We start from the raw sequence: 23572 nt of genomic DNA, 5'->3' as shown, positions 1-23572 counted from the left end.
TTTCTTCAATAACAAAAACAAGGAGAAAAAATCAAAATCATTAGGGCAGCAAAACTATTCTGTATGACACATTGTTAATATATGAAACTATGCATTAGACAAAACTCACAGAACTGTGTGATACAAAGAGGGAACCCTAATTAAAATTAAGTTAATAATAATATATCAATATTAATTCATAATTATAACAAACATACTACACACTAATGTAACATGTCAATAATAGGAGAAACTGTTTATGTGGGCAAGGGGAACAGTACAGGAACTATCTGCTCAATTTCTTTGTAAAACTAAAACTGCTATAAAAATAAAAAAATTTTTTTAAATTAAGAAAAAACAAGGTCAAGGGTTCAGTTCCCTGTACTGGCCCACCACCAAAAAAAAAAAAAATTTTTTTTCTTTTAAATAAAATTAAAAATCAAAAAAAAGTTGAAAGGAAACCTATAAATTACAAGACTTCAGAAACAAGCCAACTCAATGCAACATGTCTTTGGACTAATATGAACTGTAGCAGGAACGAAAGAGGAAGCACTGATGTGGGGAGAGAAAGGAAAGGGAAAACCAAGCCAAAGTAAAAAAGAAAAAGTAGACTACTCAATACTTAGATTAAAAAATGTAATTTTACACAGTTGTATAAATGTAATCACATAGTGGATATATATAAAACAAAAACAAATTTAAAATATCTTAATAAAAAGTAGATTCAGGATTTCACAGTGGTTCAAGTCTATAATTGTGAACAATAAACGTTAATAGAGAGTACTACTAAGGGAGGAAGATACTTGTAGCAATTGAATTTTAGGTCTGAACACCCCAAATACAACAGAAACAAAAATATTCAGTAGACAAAAACATATTTAACATACACTTTTTTAAAGTACTTTTTCTTTTTACAAAATAAACCATGTAACAATAAAGTATGATCAAAAAGTAAAAATAAAACAACTTACTAATTAAGTGAAGTACATACCATGGAGTACCAGGAATAGGAGTAGTAGCTACTGGCTTTGCCTTCTGGGCAGCCTTTTCTTCTTCAGTCATTTCCTCTTCTTTGGGCTCCTGTGGGAAATGATATTACTCCAATTTAATTAATATCACAAAAGATACCTGAATAGTCCACAAAAACGAGTATCACTGCAAATATCTCAAACTGCAACACAAGGTCTGTTGTTAGAATGAGGAGGGGAGACTCTGAATAGGAATTTCTAAGAAAGTTCTAAATCCTTGCCCCCACAGAAGGAGGTGAATACCACAACAACAGAACCCAGCAGCAGCAGGTAGTCCTATCTTACAGGCTTACTAACTACATGCTTAGGAGCAGAAATGGAGAACAACAGTATAGAAAATTAGAGACCTCTTCATTCAAGGTTGTTTCTTATTTCTGCTAACTTTCCCTCTTCTAAAACATGACTATCATTGGTCCCTCACTGAATAAAGGAAGTTTCCGCAAAGCAGAACTCTCTGAGTGCTCTAAAGGGATCATTTCATGCCAGAACACTACAGCAGAGAGGACAGGTAAAATATATCTAACAATCCCTAAATATGAAGTTTTGGCTCACTTGGGAGAATGTGATGCTGACAACACCAAGTCAATGGTTAAGATCCTCTTATCGGTCATCTTTTAGGGGAAAATAATAATAATAATAATAATAATAATAATAATTTTAACATGCACCAGTCTATAAGTCGGGAGATTGGAGATTAGGTCCAAGCTCTGGTCCAAGGCACTTCCTTTCTACAGGCCTCAGTTTAATATAGAAAGTAATTTAATGAAACTTTCAAAGGAAAAAATGAATCAGAAACTTCAAAGAACCCTAAAATTTCAGAGATCAAATTCATAAGAATTACTTAAAAGTATATCAAATAGATATGCAGTTATAAGTAAACTATACCAAACAATTAATGCTGGCTCCAAGGTTAACGGGTCACGGCCCTTTACCTCCTTTATCTCCTTTATAGGCTCTTCTTTAGGATCTTCCTCCTCTGTCTCCATTGGCAGAGGCTCTTCAGAGGGTTCTTTGATTGGCTCTTTAATCTTTTCTTCTAATTTTTCTATTACAAAATTAACATAATGTCAATCAAGAACTTTCAGAGAATAAGCAGTTAAGACATTCCATTTCTAGTTATTAACCATAAAGATAAAATGTCCTTCCTTGTAATATCATTGACTTGAATTTAATATAATGTTCAATTTCAAATACCTTGCTGTACCAATCAAGAAATTATCTTTAGAGAAGACCTACTGACTTAAAAGGGACATAAAGTCTTTCAGGTCACTCACATATTTGTACCGATCATTCATTTTGCTGAAAGGGATGAGATACTAAGATATTTAGAAACAGCAACAGGGGCTTGTGATACAGAAAATTATGAGTCTTCTACAGCTAAGACCCCAAGGGCCTAAATTTTTTTTCTTCAGAACACACACAAGGCTACTTCCAAAAAGTTCATTAAGATTCATATTATCTTTTAATACTGTTTTTCCACAAACTTTTTCAAGTACCCTAGTACAACATACACATTCCTTCCTGATCAGTATTATCAATCTCAATAAAGATAACAATAATTATACAATTCCTGACAACAGTAAAAAATATGTATATACAGGACAAACATGTAAGTAGAACAGCTGGCTTTTTAAATAAATATATATTTATCAATTCAGTAGAAATAAATAATCCAACAACTACATTATTAGAAAAATCTCTCAAACATGCTAAACAAAAATTAACTGAGAATTTAAAACAGCATTCTTATTATACCTCATACCATGTCCCAAGTCATTAAAACAATTATACCTTTTTCCTTTAGCTCTTGGGGTTTTTCCCAGGTTGATTCTAATGTTCTATTATTATAATAATATGTCTTCCCATCTGCTGTTTTATATTCAGTCCACTCAGAAACTGCTGTTGCTCCAGCTAAGGTAGCAGGTGAAGCTGCAATAGCAACCTGGGGATGTATCATAGGTACAATAGGAGGGGCCATTCCTGGCAATACACCTAAAAAAAGAATAATAAAAAATTAGATCAGAGTATCAAATTGCAATACAAAATAAATTCTAAATATGAGCTAAACTTTTATATTAAATATACCAAAATACCTTTTTAAAGGTGATTTAAATATTAATTCTATTTCCCTGGTTTTTTAGTTCTAATTTCAATTAGACACAGTAATTCAACCCAAGAAATACCTTAAAAACAGTCAGAAATTTGGGTCTCATTTATGAGCAAGTCTTTACATAGTAAGTGACACGGTACATTCTCTACTTATGAATAGAAACATTTTTATAAAAATGTCTCAAATTCTAATAAAATAAAGACAACAGACATATTTACTGAGCATATTTCCTGAGACAAAATTATTTTGTAGTTCTAAGATACCTAAAAAGGTATGAATTTTTAAATTCTCAGGTTTAAAGTAAATGACTGAGCTTATCAAATTTAGGTGATTAAGTCAGATAGCCCTGTAAACTCTTTGTCAGTTTACTCTTTTCCTAAAAGAGAGCAAAGATGCTTCTACTTTTTAAAAGATATGCCAAGATTTATATATTTTTTTACAATATAGCCAAATAAGTTGATACTGTATAAATAAAATACTACTAAAATAAGGATATGTGAATCAAAATTGAAAAAAAAATTCTAAAATCCTATACTAGTATTTAAGTTTTAGGAAGTTATCTTATTTCAATAACTTTAAAATGTAAATGTTAACTATACACACGAATATTCACACACATATACTCACTAGCATGCAAGCATAATCACATCACTTTACACATGGAAATGATTTTTTTATATTTAACTTAAAAACACACATCAAAAATAAAATTAAATGTTATGAATATGAGAATGAAGTTGTTTACACTTATTACATAAATTAAGATATAAAGTGATCTGACCTTATTTGCTTTGTGAACCAAAGAAGCTAATAACTATAGGCAACTGGGAAAATAAGTGTTGGCCAAATATGACAACTGCATTTACACTGCTCATTAAAAAGAAAAATATAAAAAAATCCACTCACTTGGGCAAAGAAAAAAAATAAAAGGATAAACAACAACATTCACTACCATGCCAACTTACAGACAAAACAAACTAAGATGGTTTTAAAAATTACCGGTCTTGGTGGTAGCGACTGTCTTTACATACGGGCAGCTGACTATTTGCATCATTGCTACACCTGTAAAATGGATAAGCAAGCATATGTTGGAAAGCTGCCATTGTATGTCAGCTACCACTGGGATTCAGGGAAATAATTTACCACTACAATTTAGAAAGCTATTTCCAATGAAAAAGACGAAGAATGGAGTAAAATTTCTTTTCATTTCGACATTTTATGGGAAGTGGTGCCAAATCCGATAATAATAATTAATTATTTATTGCATCAATTACCTTTTTATCAAACCAGCTCTGATAATTTCTGAAGGAGTCTCAAGAGTTTAAAATTCAACAAAAGAAAGCCCCTTCATTACACGTACGTTAACAAATTCTCATGCGGGACATTTTCCCACAGGACATCGAACCCATGCTGCTGTTGCTTAGATATCAGTGAAAAGCTGATGCAGCATGACACTGACAAGACACTTTCTCTATGCTGCTGCTAAGCTGAGACTACATGTAGGAGCTGAGGCATGGAACACAACCATGCAGAAGTAAAAAAAGAATAAGATAGGACAAAGAAGGGTGGTAGGGTATGAGATGGATCCAAATATTCCACTGCATATAATACTTTAAATAAACGAAAGGCAAAGATGAAGAGGAGAGTGGCATTCAACTGGTAACAAAAGAGCCATGTTTAGTGCCTGCTCTATGGAATCCCATGGGCTTGGAACACTATGCAGGCAGGCTAAAACATTAAGAAACATACAGCCCCTTTAATATGTTAATGACTATAATATGGGCTCCAGAAACCTCTCTATCTAAGCCAGCTAAAGTAGCAGCATTTATATTAAGAATGGGAATTCTGTACAGTTCTTAGAAGAATGAAGCCTCATCATGATGCATTACAACGGTAATTAAAAAGGGAATGAAAAGCTGAAAAACTAAGACTGATTAACTGAGGAAATTCAAAATTGAAAATGAATTTAAAAAATTTTTTTAGTGGAAAAGGCTGAAGAAATGTATAGGGAAAATAAACTCTATTTTTTTTTCCAGCTGGAAAAACTAAACTTAGTTTGGTACCCATAAAAATTAAAAATAATAAACTATTTTCCCCACTAAAGGAGAGAAAAAGAAATTTCTCCTGACTCAGAGACTAAAATTAAAACTAAACCATTGGGTTTGTAAATAATGTAACTATGTTCACACACACACACAAAAATACTGCCAATTTTTGAAAAGTGCCTTTAGTTTCTCAATTCTGTTTTACATAAAGAATATTAAAGCTAAACTTTCTATTGACTCAAACTAACATAAAAACTGGATCATAAAAACATGCTGAATAAAGTTATATGCATATTTTTATTTTCCCTAATGTTGGAAGAAAGCAATGAAAAAACTCATTTGGTTAAGGAAGTTACAGCATATATTAAGATTAAATTAGTATAAATACTGCCATCTGCAGGACTACTGAAGCTAGAAAGCCAGCACTAGAAATTCAATTTTTAGAATACACAAGCTTTATTCTCAAAGACTGTTCTCCAAAACCATCCTCCAATAAATAATTTTAACTATACAACTTAAACAGAAGAGAATCAAATCTATTCATATTTAGGCTTAACAGCCATTGTTAAAAATCAATCAAGCTAACACAGACCTCTTCTATTTGACTATCAAAATATAAGACCATACTGAAAAGTCATAAATGTTTTTTCTCAAACTAAAAAAATACATCTAGGGTTTTTTCTCAAGGTGATTACATGCATATAATAAATACAAAATAACTAAACATCTAAATTCTTAACCCTTTTTTTAAAAAAAGAAAGAAAGCATTTGTCCAGTTTTCCTTCAACTCTGTCCTCAAAGTTATACTCTATTAGAAAATTCCAATTAGCACTCCGGATAATTCTGATGTCACTGACAGTAAATTTCTTAAAATTCCAAATAAGATTGCATAGTTTTACAAGTAGAAATGCTATAATCCTAATCCAATTTAGCACCCCCAAATTCCCCTGCTATTCCTGCATTTTACCTAATTCTCACTCCTTCTTGTCATCTCATTTGACTATCTCCTTCCTTAATCATTTTTATTAGAGCCAGACAGTACTATTTCAAATAAAATGTAAGGCTCCAAATCCCTCCTGTACAAATCCTGTACAAATTTAAGGTACAAATTCCTCCTGTTCCCCTTACTGCTGAGTTGAAATAAAGGAAAAACACAGAGAGATAAATTTCATTATACATACAACCAAACAAAGATTTTGGGAGAAGAAAAACAAATCTTCTTTGTCTTTTTCACTACAACACCTTATAGGACTGAATTGAAAGGGAAAATGAGGAAAATGAATATTAACATCAGAAATGCCTTAATATATAAAAATATTATCATCACTTTCTGTAACACATTAGCTCCCTTTCCAAAGAGTCTTGGTATCTTAGGTAAAACCTTATAGACTATCAAATTCAAGTTCTCTTCCAACTGACCTATAAAATGTCATTAGTGGCTGGAATCTACTGAATGCCCTTTACTGTTAAACTTTACAGGTATCACCTCATTTGGCAACCCAAATGGTGACCATCATCTGTCCTATATTATTACTGATTGGTCGAGGGTCAAGGGAGACCATAACATCAAAATGCAGCTATAGATGAAGGGATTTTATTGTGACAAAGTTCCACTTTTTATAGAAATGAATTTTGCCATTCTGTACCTTTCACCTATTAATAAGAACCTATAAAAAAACAAAAGTCCTTTCAAACAACAGCCTTTCAAAATACTTCAACAATATTAACACACTACCTTAGTCTTCTCTCTACAGAATTAACAACCTTACCTCCCTCCTTCAGATCACTCAGAATCCAGTACCTGGTCTTAATATTGTCCTTAACCCTAAAGCAGACCAAGATTACAAGAAGAGGTTGTGACAAATTTCAAGCTATTCTCTCTTTACCATTTTGTTCCCTACAAAAATTATATCTAGAGGAAATTAACCAGCTGCTTGTCTTTAATTTAGAAAAGGGATAACCCCTAGTATTACAGAAAACATTTTCGGTTTTCTTCTTATTTTTAAATGATTTGAGTTTCCCAGACATCACATACTGGGCACTTGATTATCTTACTCTACATCCACAATGTGTAAAAGGTTTTTCAATCAAATCAAAACAACAAAAACTAATTCTTGAAATTTTTGGTTTCTTTCTTGCCAAGGTGTAATATCTGAAAGTGTCCTTTTCAAAGCGGCCACAGGAAAAAGACGACCAGAGCAATAGTAATTAAGATGTGTACAAATCTAAGAAATAGCTGTATCACAACACTATTCGTATACAGAAACTAGTTAAGTGGCAATAATAAATAGTGCAAGGAATGAGAAATTGAGAGAAAAGAGGCCTAGGTTCTATTCATCTTTGCTACAAACTAGCCCTGTGCACTTGACCTATCTAATGTATCAATATTTTCAACCACAGTACAAGGAGAATGGACCATCGATCAAGGATTAAATGAGTTTGAGAACAGAAAATGCATTCAAATTAGAATGCCCAACATGATCTCTATTTAATCCCTATGGGAAGAATTCTACTCTATAATCTTTTAATTATTTTTTTAGTCTTAAAATATTTTCTCCTAAGACAATAAAACACATGAATTCACCGTAACAATTTAAACTTTTAAGTGATGTATGTTATACTTTACTTCACAAGTGTTACAAGGGAACCTTTTGGTTTCTGATTTATATAAATTTTTTTTACAGTTAAGTGATTTACATGTTCTTCCCAGCATAAAGAGTTATTAAGAGCTTGGTATCTGGATCTGGGGGGAAAGGCTCAAATCCCAACATATCACTTATTAGCTATGTGACCTTGGGCAAGTAATTTAACCTGTCTGTATACCTACTTCATAAAATGGTTGTGAAAATTAAAGGGTCAACACATGTAATGTGCTTAGAACAGAGCACAGTATATAAATCATTCAACTTGTGTTAGCTATTATGACTTGTGATTTCTCAGCTTCACAGACTAAATCACTGAAAAATATTTCATTTAGAACATATTTACACAAAAAGATGATCATTTTTAATTCACTGAGGCCATTATCCAAAATAAGTGTAGCTTTAAATGTGGTTCTAATTTTAAGACATGTAAACAACAACAAAAAAAGAACATTTACCAAAACTTAAGAGAAAATATTGCAGTTAGCCATGAATCTTTCAAAAACATTTCAAACAGGTGAGATTCAAGGCAAATTTTAAATGCAACAGACACATGAGAACAAACTAACTGACAATATGGAAACATAGCTGGAAGGACTATTATAATCTGCTGGTTTACCTGGAAGTGGAATTGGCATGCCAGGAAGGGGAACACGAAATGGAGGTACCATTACTGGTGGAAAAGCAGGTATTGCTGCTGTTGGCTGAGGTACTGAATGAGGAACAGCAGGAGGTAATGTCTGGGGATGCGGCTGTGGAACAGTTTGCACAGGTGTGGCTGTAGGAGCAGGAGTTGAAACACTAACTGTAGGCGTGGCAACTGAAACAGCAGAACTTGGGGTCTGATCTTGTGTTGTAGGTGCTGATAAAAGATAAAACAAAAACATGTATCATTCCTTTATAAAACATATTACTATATTCACTCATCATTCACTCATTCAGTAAGTATTTAAGGGTCCATTCCATGCACTGCAAGAAATTTGTCAAAAGGTCTTCAAAAAGCTTGAAAATAGTTAAATATAAAAAAAACCCTAAAATACTAAGTGAAATGGGGTAAATGTAGAGGGGTGTAAATCAAGACCCAAATACCATTTCTAACTGTAAGAGAGCACAAAAAATTTTATGCTGGGATGATGAGCCTTGAAAGATTAAGATTTCAGTAAGGAAAATGGGACAATGGAAGGAGAAAATAAGTAACTGATGGGAAAATATGAGTATAAGCAGAGTAGAGAACAAGGAATTGTCTAAAAATTGAAGGCAAGCAGTCAACAAGTAAAACTCTAGGCATACCAACAAAACCAGTGAGTTATGGTTGGAAAGGTAGGCCAGAGGTAGAAAGCCTTGAACAGAAGATTAAGGAGTCTGCACTATACTGGATAGGGGAAGAGGAAAACTTATGTAAGTGCAGAGAAAATGATCTAGAAGGATGCACACAAAATATATTAACAGGAGTTATTTTTGTGTATTCCTTTCACTTTTTACTATATATGTCATTAGAGTTTGAATTTTTTATAAGAATGCATTAACATCATTTGTGTGACTTGATGAATTAACCTGGAGATGCATAAGAAAAAGAACAGAAGTGGGACAATCAATTTCAACATTACTGGAATTGTCCAAGCTAGGAAAAACAGAGAAAAAGATATGCAAATAACTGATGGCTGACTGGATATAAATGAATGGAGTCAAAAACAACTCAGGTTTCTCTACAATTATTTCAAAATTTAAAAAATTATTTTAAAAAACTCAGGTTTCCACCATGAGAGACCAGGAGAATATGAAATTCAGGATAATTTGGGTTCTGCTAATGTATTACTTTTAAATATCAAAAATAAAGTATTTATCTTTAGTAATCACATTTAAAATCAAACATTAAAAAAATAAAATCCATATTCCTACTTTTTTTAAAGTTTCAGTTCTCATATTATTACATTTTCATTTATTCATAACCCATCTAGTTCCAAAACAAAATTCATTTAGGTATTTCATAGGTAACAAATACTTCATCTTTTTCTTGATATAAAGAAAGTGTCAAACTCTACCTATATTGGACTAAGAATGAATTTATCAAGTTCAATAAAATAAAAACAGTGCTTTCCCAGTCTTTATGCTAATTTCATTCTAAGCAAAAGCACACTACTTAAAACAAACCACCCAATAATCTAACTGACAACAAAATCTGTCAGTATCTTTTTCTAGCTTCTAATAATGAAAAACTCACTTAGGCTGGGAAGATGTGAGCAATTTCATACTTGTTAATGAGGGACTCACCTTGGCTAAATAGACAGCAGGGCCAAACAAGTATCTTCAGGGGCCCAGGAATGAATTGTTGGTCTAGCATAGACCTAGCCTTAGGGTACAGTATCATATTAATATAATTTTATAACAGTGTGAAAAATACAAATTACATGCAACATTTGCCCAGTCCCATACATATACCATTTAGCATTTGTAATCTATAGTAATGGCTAAAAATACCTCTAGTGATTCTTCTCAACTTCCCTGAGAAGTAGGATTTTATCATCACTTTTCACAAACTTGCACAAAATAAAATGAGTTTATGATTAACTGAGATTAAAATATAAATATTCTTAATTTTTAGTCCCATTTACCCATAAATCTATACTGTAGATCATAGAATGAAATATTTTAAAATATTTTGATAATACTATTCAGATCATTACTAAAATTATACTACAGTCAGGAAAATAAAATGAGTTATGGGGAATCAAATTTCAACTGGGAAGGTATACCAATGAAGATGGAAAAAAGTACTCATTCAACACAGTCCTCCTACATTCCAGCACAGGATTTTTTGAATTTGACTAGTGACCATGAATCATAAAGGGAAAGGGATAAAAGCAATAAAAGAATTAAATGGGAAACTGGAGAATGGTACCTGAGACTTGTGGGTAAATTCCTACTAACTCCATCTGCTAAAGTAGGTAATGAAGCACTATGCCTCAAAATATACTACTAACCAAGCCTCAGATCTTAATTAAAAAAGAGAAGTGACTATATATACCAAAGAAATATTAAAATTGTAGTATTAAAACACTCTATGATACTGAAGTAAGTAAAATAAAAACAGGAATATTCAGAAAGACAACATCAAAACTGATGTTTAAAAGCAATAAAAAGAACATGATCTTGCTTCTTTGTTCTTAGAAAAAAGGCCTCCCAATCACTGAAGGATAGCATGCGAAATGACAAACAGTATTTTTTAATAGAATAGTTGATAATCACAAGATAGCTTTGAGCTTACTGACAATCACTCTGATATAGAAATGGAATATATATACAGAGTAGTTAAAATATCTAGCTACCTACCTCTCTCAAAACAAAATGAAATTCTACTATTTCTCTTTCCTAAAAAGGCAGGGAAGAAAATTTAAGCAACACAGAGCCTCCACAGAGAACTACATTGCTTTTATTAATCCCCTTTTCCCATTACTCCATAAAAACTGTCAGTTTTCCGCTTTGCCACACAGGTTTTGGAAGCACTAAGCCTATAAAAAGGTAAAGACCCTCAATCAGCTAGCTAGTATGACTGTTATACTTCTATCAAAATTTGCCTTAGCTACAAAAGAAAACAGACTTGTAAACTATTTACATTTTCCTGTTTACTATATTTCCACCCAAAATGTCTAAAAAATATTACATAGGGCCTTTAAAAACTATGTCCAGATTACATGCACCTTAGTTTTTCAGTTATTTCTTGTAACTATAAAATAAATTCAAATTTGAACCCGCTATGATTAAATTTCTCACATATACATATTTCTTACACACTAATAATTCCCAAGTCCCTGAAGCTACCAGGAAAAAAAAAAGGTAAACACCTTTTTTTCTTATTCTTATCCATTATACAGGTAATAAAATAATACATATTATAATCACCCTGCAGGGATAGCTATATATCTTCAGACCAGCATCATAACAAATAATCAAATCAATAAAATCATTATTTAAGTACTTTGGGGCTCAGTCTCAGCCTGCAAAGTAGCAACATCCACATACAAAAAAAAAAAAAAGAACAAAAAAAGCAGAATAAGTAGTATAGATATTAATGACATTCTTTTAAGCAAATTAATAGTCATCTCTCTTCATCTTGAAATCTGCTATTAATCAACTCTCACCTTTTTTAGAAAAGACCTAACCTTTGGGCCTATGTGACTTTATATCTATCGTTCTGACTGCTTCTATTGCAACTTCTCATTTTATCTGTCTGCACTCCATCCTAGGACCTACCCACCTCTGAGAAGGATTGTTGAAAAGTTCCTAATAAGTCTTCCTGATTTCAACTCTACCCAAAAGAACAGCAACAGAAAAATCTTCCAAAATATTACAATTATTACAAATATTTCAGTAGGGGGCCTGTCTCATCCATTTTCCTGGTTTTTAAGACCTTTCATAAGCCAGTTTCACTAGTCGATTAACCAATATAAACTTCCATATAAGAAAAGTTTCCTAACAATTCCATAAACTATTTACCCTCATTTCCTGACCTTTGTTCATACTGTTCCTTTTACCTGAAAATCCTTTGTGAGCCTACTCAAATCCTACCCCACAACATCCTTCATGATATACCTCAATAGCCACATAATCTACCCACTCATCTCTCCATTTCTCTAATTCTTACATCTTTTATATTCACTGTATAATTTTACACACTATTCCCTAATTGTTTCTTATGAAAAATTGAGAACTCCATAAGGTAGGGGCCAAGACTTACACATAGTTTGCAAACCCCACAGCACCCAGCATTACTGTTGGCCAAGGTGAATAGCTAACTCTGCACTTCCCCAGCTTAGCTCCATAAACTGCAACTGGGCAAATAATTTCTTCTACTAATGTAAATTTCTGTCTTTCCCTAACCCAAAAGTTTTAACGTCAAAAATGTATTTTACATAACATCAAGGATAATAAAAGAAACATTACTATCATTTTGGAATGCACTCTAGCCCCTAAATGAAAACACAAGCTGGCTGGTACTCACTTGATACTGTCTGTGCAACTGACGTGGCAGTTGTTGTGGTAGAAGTGGTAGAGGATGGGGTAGATGATGATGTTGAAGTGGATACTGCAGGTGCTGGGCTACTGGTTGTAGGGGTGGATGCTCCTACTGCTTGTGCTTGCACTTGTGCCTGGGCCTGAGCTTGTGCTTGTGCTTGGGCCTGGGCCTGGGCCTGGGCTTGGGCCTGGGCCTGGGCCTGGGCCTGGGCCTGAGCTTGAGCCTGGGCCTGGGCTTGAGCTTGAGCTTGAGCTTGTGCCTGTGCCTGCGCCTGGGCTTGTGCCTGTGCCTGTGCCTGTGCCTGGGCTTGAGCCTGAACCTGCGCCTGGGCTGCAAGCATAGGTGTCAGTTCTGATTGCTGAATAACCTTAACTCCATCTGGCTTGGTCCATGCAGATTCACGTGTCCGAGCATTATAATAATAAACCTGCAGAGGAAGCAAAATCGCTGGTATCACAAAATCTGCCAACTATTTTTTAAAAATAATGCAACTATATTTTATCTTAAAAGGTATTTAAAGATAACTTAGAAAAGAGAAAGTATACCAAAACAGGCTAGTCAATAAAGGACTACACATAATTTCTTCCCCTCACTGCCCAATTTCCTATAATAAGGACACTGAACTTTTAACACACAAAAAGCAAAACCAATGTTACATTTTGTGCAGAAAGTTAATATAGCAGGCCTGAGACTACTATCCTTAGAAAAGCCCTGTTTACAAAGTTGGCGCTTGGCTGGAGAATGGGAACTTGGTTTTCAGGAAGTTTACCACTATTCCCTCACTAATAGGAATGGCTCACTGTGCCTAAGCCATCCATTCAATGCAGTTTATGCTGAAACATTTGCTTTCCTTCTGGGAGTCTGGAATTTTGGTATGTGCTAGGCAGATGGTACCTATGTGACCAGCCCCCAATAAAAACCCTTGACTCCAAGGCTCAGGCAAATTTCCCTGGTAGACAAAACATCACAGATGTGTCACCATTCCATACTGGAGGAATTAAACATGGTCCTATGTGATTCCACTGGGAAAGGACGCTTGGAAGCTTGTGCCTGGTTTCCTTTCAGACTTCACCCCAGGCGCCTTTTTTCTTCACTACTTTTGCTTTGAATCCTTACACTGTAATTAGTCTTAGCATGAGTATAAATATATGCTGAGTCCTGTGAATCCCACTAGTGAATCACCAAATCTGGGGATGGTCTTAGAAACCAGTGACATATTATTTAAAATATAAACTTCCAGAATCACAGGCAAATGTATGTTAGCACTCCAGTCAACTTTATACCTGCACAGAAGTCCAATCCAGTCCGCTTTTCCTAGAGTCCATCCCCATCCTTTGCTCCTTCTTAATTGATAAGGGTACTATCATTGATCTCAATCTGCCAGAACACTTAAGTTTTACTCTTCTGTCACCAAGGAGATAACTTAAACATACTTTATAATTTACCTTCCCATCTGGAGTTTTATTTTCAACCCATATCTCTTCAGTAGGAGGCAGTGCTGGAGTACCAGGAGCAGTCACAGGAGGCATTCCTGGTGGAAACATCATACCCGGAGGAGGAGGCATGGTTCCCATGGGTGGAGGCATGAAAGGTGGTCTCTGTTAATTCACAAGAAAAGTAATGGTCACTTGTTACCTTTTTTCCTTCAAATTATTACTGAATCCTACCCAAAAGTAAAGCACTGTAAGAGAAATAACTTTTATAGTCTATTCAAATACATTCACCTGTCGTGTAAGCAGTTTCTCTGTAACAAAAATGATTACTAAACAGATTAGAAAATACATCAAAATACTAACAGTAGTGAACTCTGGGGTATAGCACTATGGGTGAATTTCACTTTCTTCCTTACACTTTATCTGCATTTTTCACACACCAGGTACTGGATTACTTTTAAAAGGAAAAAATTGATTTTTATATCCTCTTTTAATAACAAGCACACCAATGCCTCCACATCTCACCCACAACAGGTAACAACACTATGAGAAACATTATTTCACAAAATAACGCCAGAATAACCAAAAAAAAAATTTTTTTTTTGATATACCTAACCCTTTATTCTTTTTTCCTACTCAAGAATATACATACATATATGTTTACTGGCAATATATGTCATTGAAAATAAATTTCCTCCACTTAAGATTTCATATTTCATTTCCCATAAAGGTGAATTACTAAAAACAATTCACAGAGCTAAAGGTAGGTTAAGAACTACCCTATATATTCCTAGTTGTATACGTATATTTTTCTATCACCATCAAAATTTGTTCTGAATTTTTATACTTATTACTGCTACATATTAATATATGATTGTTCTCTTTAATTCCCATTTTCCTATAAATTGAAACTATTTAAGAATATAAGTTTTTAAGGCAAAATCCATATATAATGTTGATACTGAAACCAACAAAGAAATGGCAACCTCTACATTCTTTACCTGGAGGTGTGGTGGGCCCATAGGTGGAGGTATCCCTCCTGGAGGAGGCATTGGTGGCATATTAGGATCAAAAGGAGGACGTCCGAAGGGGGGCCGAGGTGGCGGAGGAGGGCCTCGCATCATACCAAAAGGTGGAGGAGGTCGCATGAGAGGTGGTGGGCCTCGCATCACTGCATTTGGTGGGGGAGCTGGGCCTCGGAACCTCAAGGCCTGTTGCTGAGCCATCCTGTGCAGGAAAGCAATTAATAAGCTTTTCTTTCTCAAAATTACAAAAACGTAACTACAGATTGCTAATTACATCAAATTTAAAAAGCCTTTAAGTCCACGTGGAATTGGAACATCATCATTTTGCAAACCATCATGGTAAAAACTGGATCAGTAAGAATGATTAATGGATGCTGACTCTAGGGGGAAATCTGGATGAGAGGGATATCTGGATGGTCTTAAAATGTCTCCCCACATGCTGCTTAGAGTTGCAAGGGAGGATGAAAAATAACATAAGAGGGAGATTGGGCAATACCTTGACCAGGTGATCAAAACTAATATCATCTAAGAAAGATAGATAACATGTGACTGAGAGAGACACAACATCACCTATTTCAGCCAGGAATCTATAACCTCAATTAATAATGAGGAACTATTAGATAAACACAAAATGAGAAATGTTCTATTAAAAGAGGGCAAGCTTCATTCTTCAGAAATGTAAATGTTGTACATAAAAGACAAAAGCGGGCTGTGGAAACACTGCAGATTAAAGAGGGCTAAGGAGACATGGCAACACAATACTAACTCTAGCCTAGATTCTGTACTTAAGGGAAAAAATGCTATAAAGGACATTATTGTATCAATTGACAACACTGGAATACGGGCAATAAGGTGTTGCATCGCTGTAAATTTATGAAGCTGATAACAGGGCTGTAGTTAAGTATAATAATATATATATCTCTTTTACCCTCAAATGGTTCAGAGTAACAAAGAACATGCCTGAGTTCAAGTAAATAACAAAGCAAAGGAAAGGAGGTAAAAAAATTAACACTAAGTGTTCTACCTTTATTTTTACAACTTCCTTTAAGAGTGAAATTACTTCTAAATACAATGTTTTTGGGGGGAGGAGGGGGAAGAGCTGAAGAGATCACTAATATTCTCTATCTAAAGGGAAGCATTTCCCTGCACTGCACCGTGACCCACCCCTCATTCTCTAGCTAAATTCCCTAGTGTATTTTCTCCATGACATTCAAGCAAGTAAGTAACATCACACAAGATAGTTTTTTATCTATCTCTTCCCCCAAGTGCTTTTTCAAAAAAATTATTTACCCTTAAAAGGACTTACTATGTGCCAGGCAGTGCTCTAAGCTCTTTTCAAATATTAAGTCATTTAATTATCATAACAACCCTATGAGACGGATACTATTATTAACCTCATTTTACAGATGAGAAACTAAAAGCACATAGACATTAATTTGCCCAAGGTCACACAGCTGGTTCAGTGGTAAAGCCAGAATTCAAATGTAGGCAAATGGGTCCTAAACACTATGGTGTCATGTAACCCCCTTCAGAGTTGGAACTCTATTCACTCTTCTATGTGCAGCACATAGTTAGGTCTGTCCGGAGTAGAGCTTAATAAATATTTGTTGCATGAACCAATGAATACCTAAGTGATACTGTACATAAGCTACCTTACAAGTAGAGTATGCAAAAATACTATAAAAATTATTTTACTACAATTTGCCATAGTCAATTTACTGAGCACCTATCATGGTCTTCCCAGTAGCTATTATAAATCTCTACATTATACATGAAATCTACATTTTTGTCCTTAAGAGAGGATTAACAATTATATTCTTTACGTATATATGAAAAGTCATTCTTATAATCTCTCTTCACAAAGCTCTTTTGACTTTCTTACATTTTTTAACCCTGTTTATGATTACCCTTTGGACATTGTCCATGTGGTAGTTCAATTCTGACACACACAAAAATCCTAATAAAGAACCAATTGGCCTTCTAAGAGAACACTAGGATTTGTAAACAAGTCCAGAACTACTATACCAAATATATTTAACCAAATTTGCAAATGATCCTACACTCTGAAGGTTAGGATACATGAATTAAAAATGGTGACAAAGCTATGCTATCAACTCTAAGTGAATCAATGTATGGTATATTCATGTATTGAAACAACACACTGTACCCCTCAAATATGTACAAATAAATGTTAAAAAAAGATTTTTAAAAATTTGAGTTAAAAATGGTGACTGCAAAAAGGAATATTGATTGCATCGCAGTAATCAGAAAGTCTTTTTCAAATTATATGCATTCCCAAAAGACAGAGGGCCACTGTTACTGAAGGAATGTCTTAACCCTTAAGGCAGAAAAAAAAGTTAACCACCAAGGAAAGATATTGTTTCAGCTTTGAATTAATAATGTATCTTAATCTTAGATTTCCTTTTAGTCTGCCTCTACTTTTTCAAAAAATCTTTTCCAAAATGTCTTTCTTTGGAATTTTATACTTCCTGGTTATAGCTTGAGGGTAAGCGTTTAGGCTCTAGAATCAGCAAAAAAAAAGTCATATCAGGGCTCTGCCTTTTGCTGTCAACCTAGTTACATAATTTCTAGGTCTGAGTTTCCTCAGATATAAATGAGTGGGGAATAGAAATAAAAGCTACCTCATATCTCTGTTCAATGAGATGATCCCCACAAAACATTTAAGATAGTACCTGTACACAGGAAACTACTCTATCTATCATTACATTTATTCTCCCACAAAACCTAGCAAAGTGCTTTACCTGTAAAAGACACTTGGTTGTTAATTTAACTAAGACTGAATGGCTTTCAAAAGTCTGCCACTAAGATGGTAACAAAATTTACATAATTTTCCCTTCAACAGCCTGAAGTTGCCATTTTTGGATGTCAGTTAGGTGTAGAACATGTGCTGAGCTCTTTACATACATTGCTTCATCACAACCACCTCACCAGAACATGCAGTGAGGATTAAATGAGCTAATAAAGTACTTGGAGCTGCACCTAGCACATAAGTGCTATACAGGCATTAGCTATTATCACTATTGCTATTAACTTTAGCACAGGAATAGTACTGTGAGTGTTAAATGGTATTAATATTAGTATTATATTAGCTATTATTACTATAAATATTATTATCTGTGTAACGTGGCCCTTGTTAACCTTTCCACAGACTCTAGCCTTTCTCATCATCAAATACTTCAAGTTCATTACTTTGAAGCCTTTGTACTTGTTCCTCTGCCTGGCATGTTCTTCTCCAGATCTTTACATGATTGGCTCATTCTCATTAGTCAGCCTCAGCTCAAATGTCACCTCAAACTGCTTCCCTACCTCTAACCTCTCCCAACCCCTCTCTGGCTCATTACCCAATTTGAGTTTTCAATTATGATAAGTGTTACAAAGAAATCTCTCATTTATTTGTGTACTTTTGTGTTATCTTTATTTACTAGTATATAGCTCCTTTAGTATACTGCTGTACCACATTACTGTTTTAATAATGATAGCACCGGGCAGTTCCTATATGCTAGGCACAATTATATGGACATTATCTATACTAACAACCCAATGAGGTAAGTTTGACACCATTTTTACAGAGGAAACAATAGCGCAGAAAAATAACTTTAAGACAGCTAGTCAGTGATAGCATAAAGGTATTCTTATTTCCATTTTACAGGTGAAGAAACTTAGATTGCAAGTACTTAGGTGCAAGTATTAATAAGTAAACAAAGGTCCCAGGTACAGGATCTATACAAATATGATTCTAAAAGTTACTTTAGTGGCCTTGAGCCATAAAGGGATTGATGGCATTTGTATCTCTGAATTTTCTGGTCATTGCAGGTGATTTGCATTCCTTCCAATTACAACCCTTTTGGAAAACAAAAGCATACTGGCATGAACAGAAACAACCAAAAAAATAATAATAATAATAATTCCACAAGAACACCATGAAAATATAAATGTATTTTTCTAGAAGTACTCTACCCAGATATGCAATCTCCCCAATGGTGAAGACAAGACTGCAAATAATTTAATTAGAGGGGCAGAAATGGAAAGATGCCACAGATATATGGAGGCAAACTATATGTCTAAACTGTGAATGAGAGATGTAAGTTTTAAGTCCAGACCCTGCTGACAACTACCCAGTGACTCTGTATAAGTCACTTCACACTTGCAGGCTGATTTCCTATTTGATGTGGTTGGTTTAGTTTAGAATTTAGATCAGTCTTAATTACACTGGAAGTTCCTGAGGACAAAGGCATCTTTTTTGGTCTGGTTCAGGGCTCTACTGCCAGCACCTAGGTCAGTAACTGTAACACAGCACACAATTAAATGTCAGCCCAATAAGCTGACATCTCTAAATCTCCTATCTTCATTTATTTACCGTGTATCTTCATTTATTTACCAGATATCGGACACACCATGAAATTCATTCAGTATACAAAATACAAAACTAAGCCCCATCTTCTGCCATCAAAGAGGCCATATAAACAGCTAATTTCTCATAAATCATAAGAAATGCTAAAGCTCTGTACAATACACTCTGCAAGCAACTTCCAACCCAAGAGGCTAAAGGATGAAATATTTGCAACAGAGCAAATAAAATTAATTTGCAAATTAAAGCCCTATTCAAATAAGTTTTGCAACAATATCTAGCCTATTAATAAAGTCTAAAAAGCTACTCATCGTACAGCTGAAGAAAGATACTCTTTAAATGCAAAATGTTTCCCAACAAATCCATCTGAGACTCATTAAGTAACTCCTTTTGAGATCAGAATCAGTAATAAAATTTCCATCACTAATATTGAAAGACCCTAACAATGCACTTTGGTCACTCATTACTAAAGTATACATATGATTTGAGATTCATCTACGAAATAAGACAAAATTTTATTCCTGCCAAAGTAGAAATAAAATTTTCAGAATCTTTAAAAAATTTTCTCCTAAAACCATGAATGACAATACCCATTTCCTTCTACAACTTCATCTTAAGCTCTAGACAACATTAGAGTCCTGATAATCTATACTGCTTTTATTCATTTTCAAATGCTGATAGTGGCACAATTCAGAGTGGGAGGTGAACATCTGAAATGACATTTTTCCCATCCAGAAAGAAATATGTACCGAATATACATAAAACATAAGTACCTCTTTTTTCCTCTAAAAAACCACTCACAAAAAAAATTTTTTGGTCACTCGTATTTTAATAATTTTAAGTAGGCAAAAATTAAGTAGGAATTTTTACAAATTCCACAGGCATTGAGGTTCCAGGGGGAAAAAGGTCACTGCACTCCTTAGGGCAATGGCCTAAGCAGACGAATGGAATACTGATCCAGATTGCATGCAGACTCTGGAGCCTGGCTGCCCGGGTTCAAGTCGCTTCCTGGAGCGACAATTCCACCTATGCGATCTTGTTCTACCGACTCAAGCTCTATTAGGCTCAGTTTCCTCACCCGTAAGGCGGGCGAGTAACTTAACTAAGGATGCCTCTGGTCTGTGGCCTACAATATGAGAATGGCTTCTGCTCCAAAGGTGAGAATTAAATGAAACAACCCTAAGTAAAGGCTTAAAGGCACATAGTAAGCGCCTAACTAACGGATGCTGCTATTGCTGTTAACAACTACGGAAATGAGGAATAAAGGAATGAGAGAAAGGAAAAAAAAGCCACGCGAAGTTAAGAAAGGCAAGTGACCAAGTGATGTGGCAGACCTGAAAAAAGGGCAAACGTGGGGACCCCAAAGCGCCGCGGGGGGCTTGAAGGAGGCTGGGCTAGGGTGGCGAGGGCTCCCGGGGAGTTCAACGCGAAGTGGAGGGGCGCCAATGAGGAATCCAGGCCCGCGGCGGAACGGAGCCAGGAGGAAGGCTGAGGTCGCTGAGGCGGAGGTGGCACGCGGCTGAGGCGGGGCCCCAAGGCGGGAGCGCCGGGCCCGGACCGCGAGGAGCGGCGGGGCGCCGAGAAAGCCGCAAGGAGCGCCCTGAGAATTCGCAGGAGACCGCGGCCCCGGCCCAGCCCGGTTCTCTCATTCAAGCCGCCTTCCCCTTCCCCCTTCTCCAATCCCATGTGGTCCTGACCCCAAGCCGCCGCGGCTCCGCTGCCCATCGTCCTCCCAGGAGCTCCGCACAGCAGGCCTAGCCCCTGGGACTCCAGCGCGCCGAAATATAAGGGAGGACGACGCCCCTTACCTGAGCTCCCCCGGATTGAACCGCTCACCGTCTCCCCCGTCCCCGCCACGCTCCGCCATTACAGAGGGCCGCGTTCATCCACCCGCCGACCGGGCGTTCCTTATTGGCCGGAAGGATCGTCAATCCCGTGCGAGGGAGGCGGAGATAACAGAGACCTATGAGGTGATTGGTGAAATTTTCCATCAATCCTGGAGTTGAGGGCGGTATCTGCCTTACTATTGGGCAAAGGGCCCGCCGACTTTGAAAGCGGTATGGAGACAGCTACGTGATTGGTCGCTCAAAGGCTTTATGGGAAATTAGACTTCGGCAACGAAGAACAGCCGGCGCCCTCTCGAGGTAAGGAAAACTGGGTCCTCCCGCGTTAGGCCCAGCTTGCGTGGCCACGTGTCTGCCGGCTCCCAGGAGAGCCAATTGTGGAGCCATATTGGCCACTAGGAGCTCAGGCCGAGACCATTTTCATTGGTTGAGCCAATCAAAATCGACCTGGGTCTAGACTACACCAATCACAGAGTTGCTGTGGGAAGGAACTATTTCCCAGGTTTACAATAACAGGAGTCTTATGTCAGCACTCTGCTCTATATCCATGTTATCAATAACAGGCATGCCTCAAATTTCCAGTACATGCATTTTAGGGGGACCTATTCAATTCATAGCAACATGCCATAGGGGCCTCTCCATAGGGCTGATCACAACATAGCAGTGTCCTCCCAGCATGAGCAATCTGAGAAAGAGAGAGAATGCCCACGCTGGAAGCCACAAACTTCATAACCTAACATTGGAAGTGAAATTCTATCACTTCTGTCGGCATTCTGTTCATTAGAAGCAAGTCAGTAAATCCAGACCACAATCAAAGGGAGGAAATTACATGAGGGCTGAATAACCACACTATCTTTCTGGTCTCAATGTACACATTACTTCCTCCAGGAATCATTCGTCAAATAGAAAATTTGACATCCTGCCACCCCCATCTAAGTAGTTTCCCCTGTAAGATTCTTCTCCTATAGCACCCTATATGTCTTTGTAACATTTCAACCACTTGTTACTACATATTGTAACATTGAACAATATGTTTTACATATTTTATCTTATTTCTTTTCCTGCCAACTCACTTTATTGTTTTTAATGCTGAAGTGTATATTTTAAAATAAATTATAGATATCATAACATTCTACCCCTAAATATTTCTGTATGTATCTCTTAAAAAAAAAAAGCCCACAGTTTTCTATATAACAAAAGATAACATTTTCACACCCATCAAAATTAACAACATATTCACATTTCCCCAACTGTCCACAAGATGTCCTTTCGAGCTGGTTTGGCCAAATACGGATCTCATTCACAACCAAACAATGTGTCTTGTTGCTGTGTCTCTTAAGACACTTTTAACCTTAGAACAACAGTCCCTTTTATCATGATGCTGACTTGCTGAGGACCAGGCCAGTTTCACCTTTGGATCTGTCTGATTGCTTCCTCTAACCCTTGTATTTCCTGTAAGCAGGAAGTTAGATCTGAAGATTTGGTCAGATTTAAATTAAACATTTTTATCAAGAGAACTTCATAGGCAGTGTTGTGTATTTCTGTTGTATCACATCAGGAGACACATGAATACCTACCTGGTTGTCCCACCCTTAGCAATGCTAAGATTGACATGGGTTTAAAGGTGATCTCTGCTCAACCCTTCTATGTAACCAGAATATTATCTGCATGATATTACTTTGACTTCATACAAATGTCCGATTCCCTATGAAAAGGGTGACCCTGTAATTTGCCATCTAAACCATCACATCTGAAACTGAAAGGGGTACTATTAATAAGTACATTTGGATAACAGTTATAAATTAGGAACATCTCAGGCAAAATGGGATGGTCAACATACCTGTCAACCATTAACCTAGTGGTTTAATGGTTTTATTCTTCCTGAATCAATACTTTCCTTAGGGGTGACAAACTAATGATTTTCTAATTATATATTACTTTCTACATTTACTAGCTGATAGTCTTCTATAAATTACAGAGTTCCTTCAACAACACAGGCTATTTAGTTATCCTGAAATAATACAGTTTCTATTTTTAAAGTGGATAAATGCTTTTTTCTTTTTTTTGGGGGGGGGGGGTTTGG

The 23572-nt window shown here is 35.8% G+C and overlaps 1 protein-coding gene across 1 annotated transcript; it reads right to left on the bottom strand.

The window, feature by feature from the left end:
* Positions 1-950: 950 nt before the first annotated feature.
* LOC103581755 (transcription elongation regulator 1-like) lies at positions 951-21535 on the bottom strand (the record flags this gene model as incomplete). Its single annotated transcript, XM_008563512.1, has 9 exons — positions 21454-21535; positions 15253-15478; positions 14264-14416; positions 12804-13245; positions 8424-8666; positions 4117-4179; positions 2799-2999; positions 1940-2052; positions 951-1059 (listed from the first exon to the last, which is right to left on the bottom strand). Coding segments are annotated over exons 1-9 (1609 nt in total), but the record flags the coding sequence as incomplete, so codon positions are not given.
* Between the last annotated feature and the right edge of the window lie 2037 nt (positions 21536-23572).

The sequence above is a fragment of the Galeopterus variegatus genome, unplaced genomic scaffold, assembly GCF_000696425.1.
Source record: "Galeopterus variegatus unplaced genomic scaffold, G_variegatus-3.0.2 Scaffold13863, whole genome shotgun sequence".
NCBI classification, from domain to species: Eukaryota; Metazoa; Chordata; class Mammalia; order Dermoptera; family Cynocephalidae; genus Galeopterus; species Galeopterus variegatus.
This window is presented reverse-complemented; position numbering and strand designations above follow the sequence as displayed.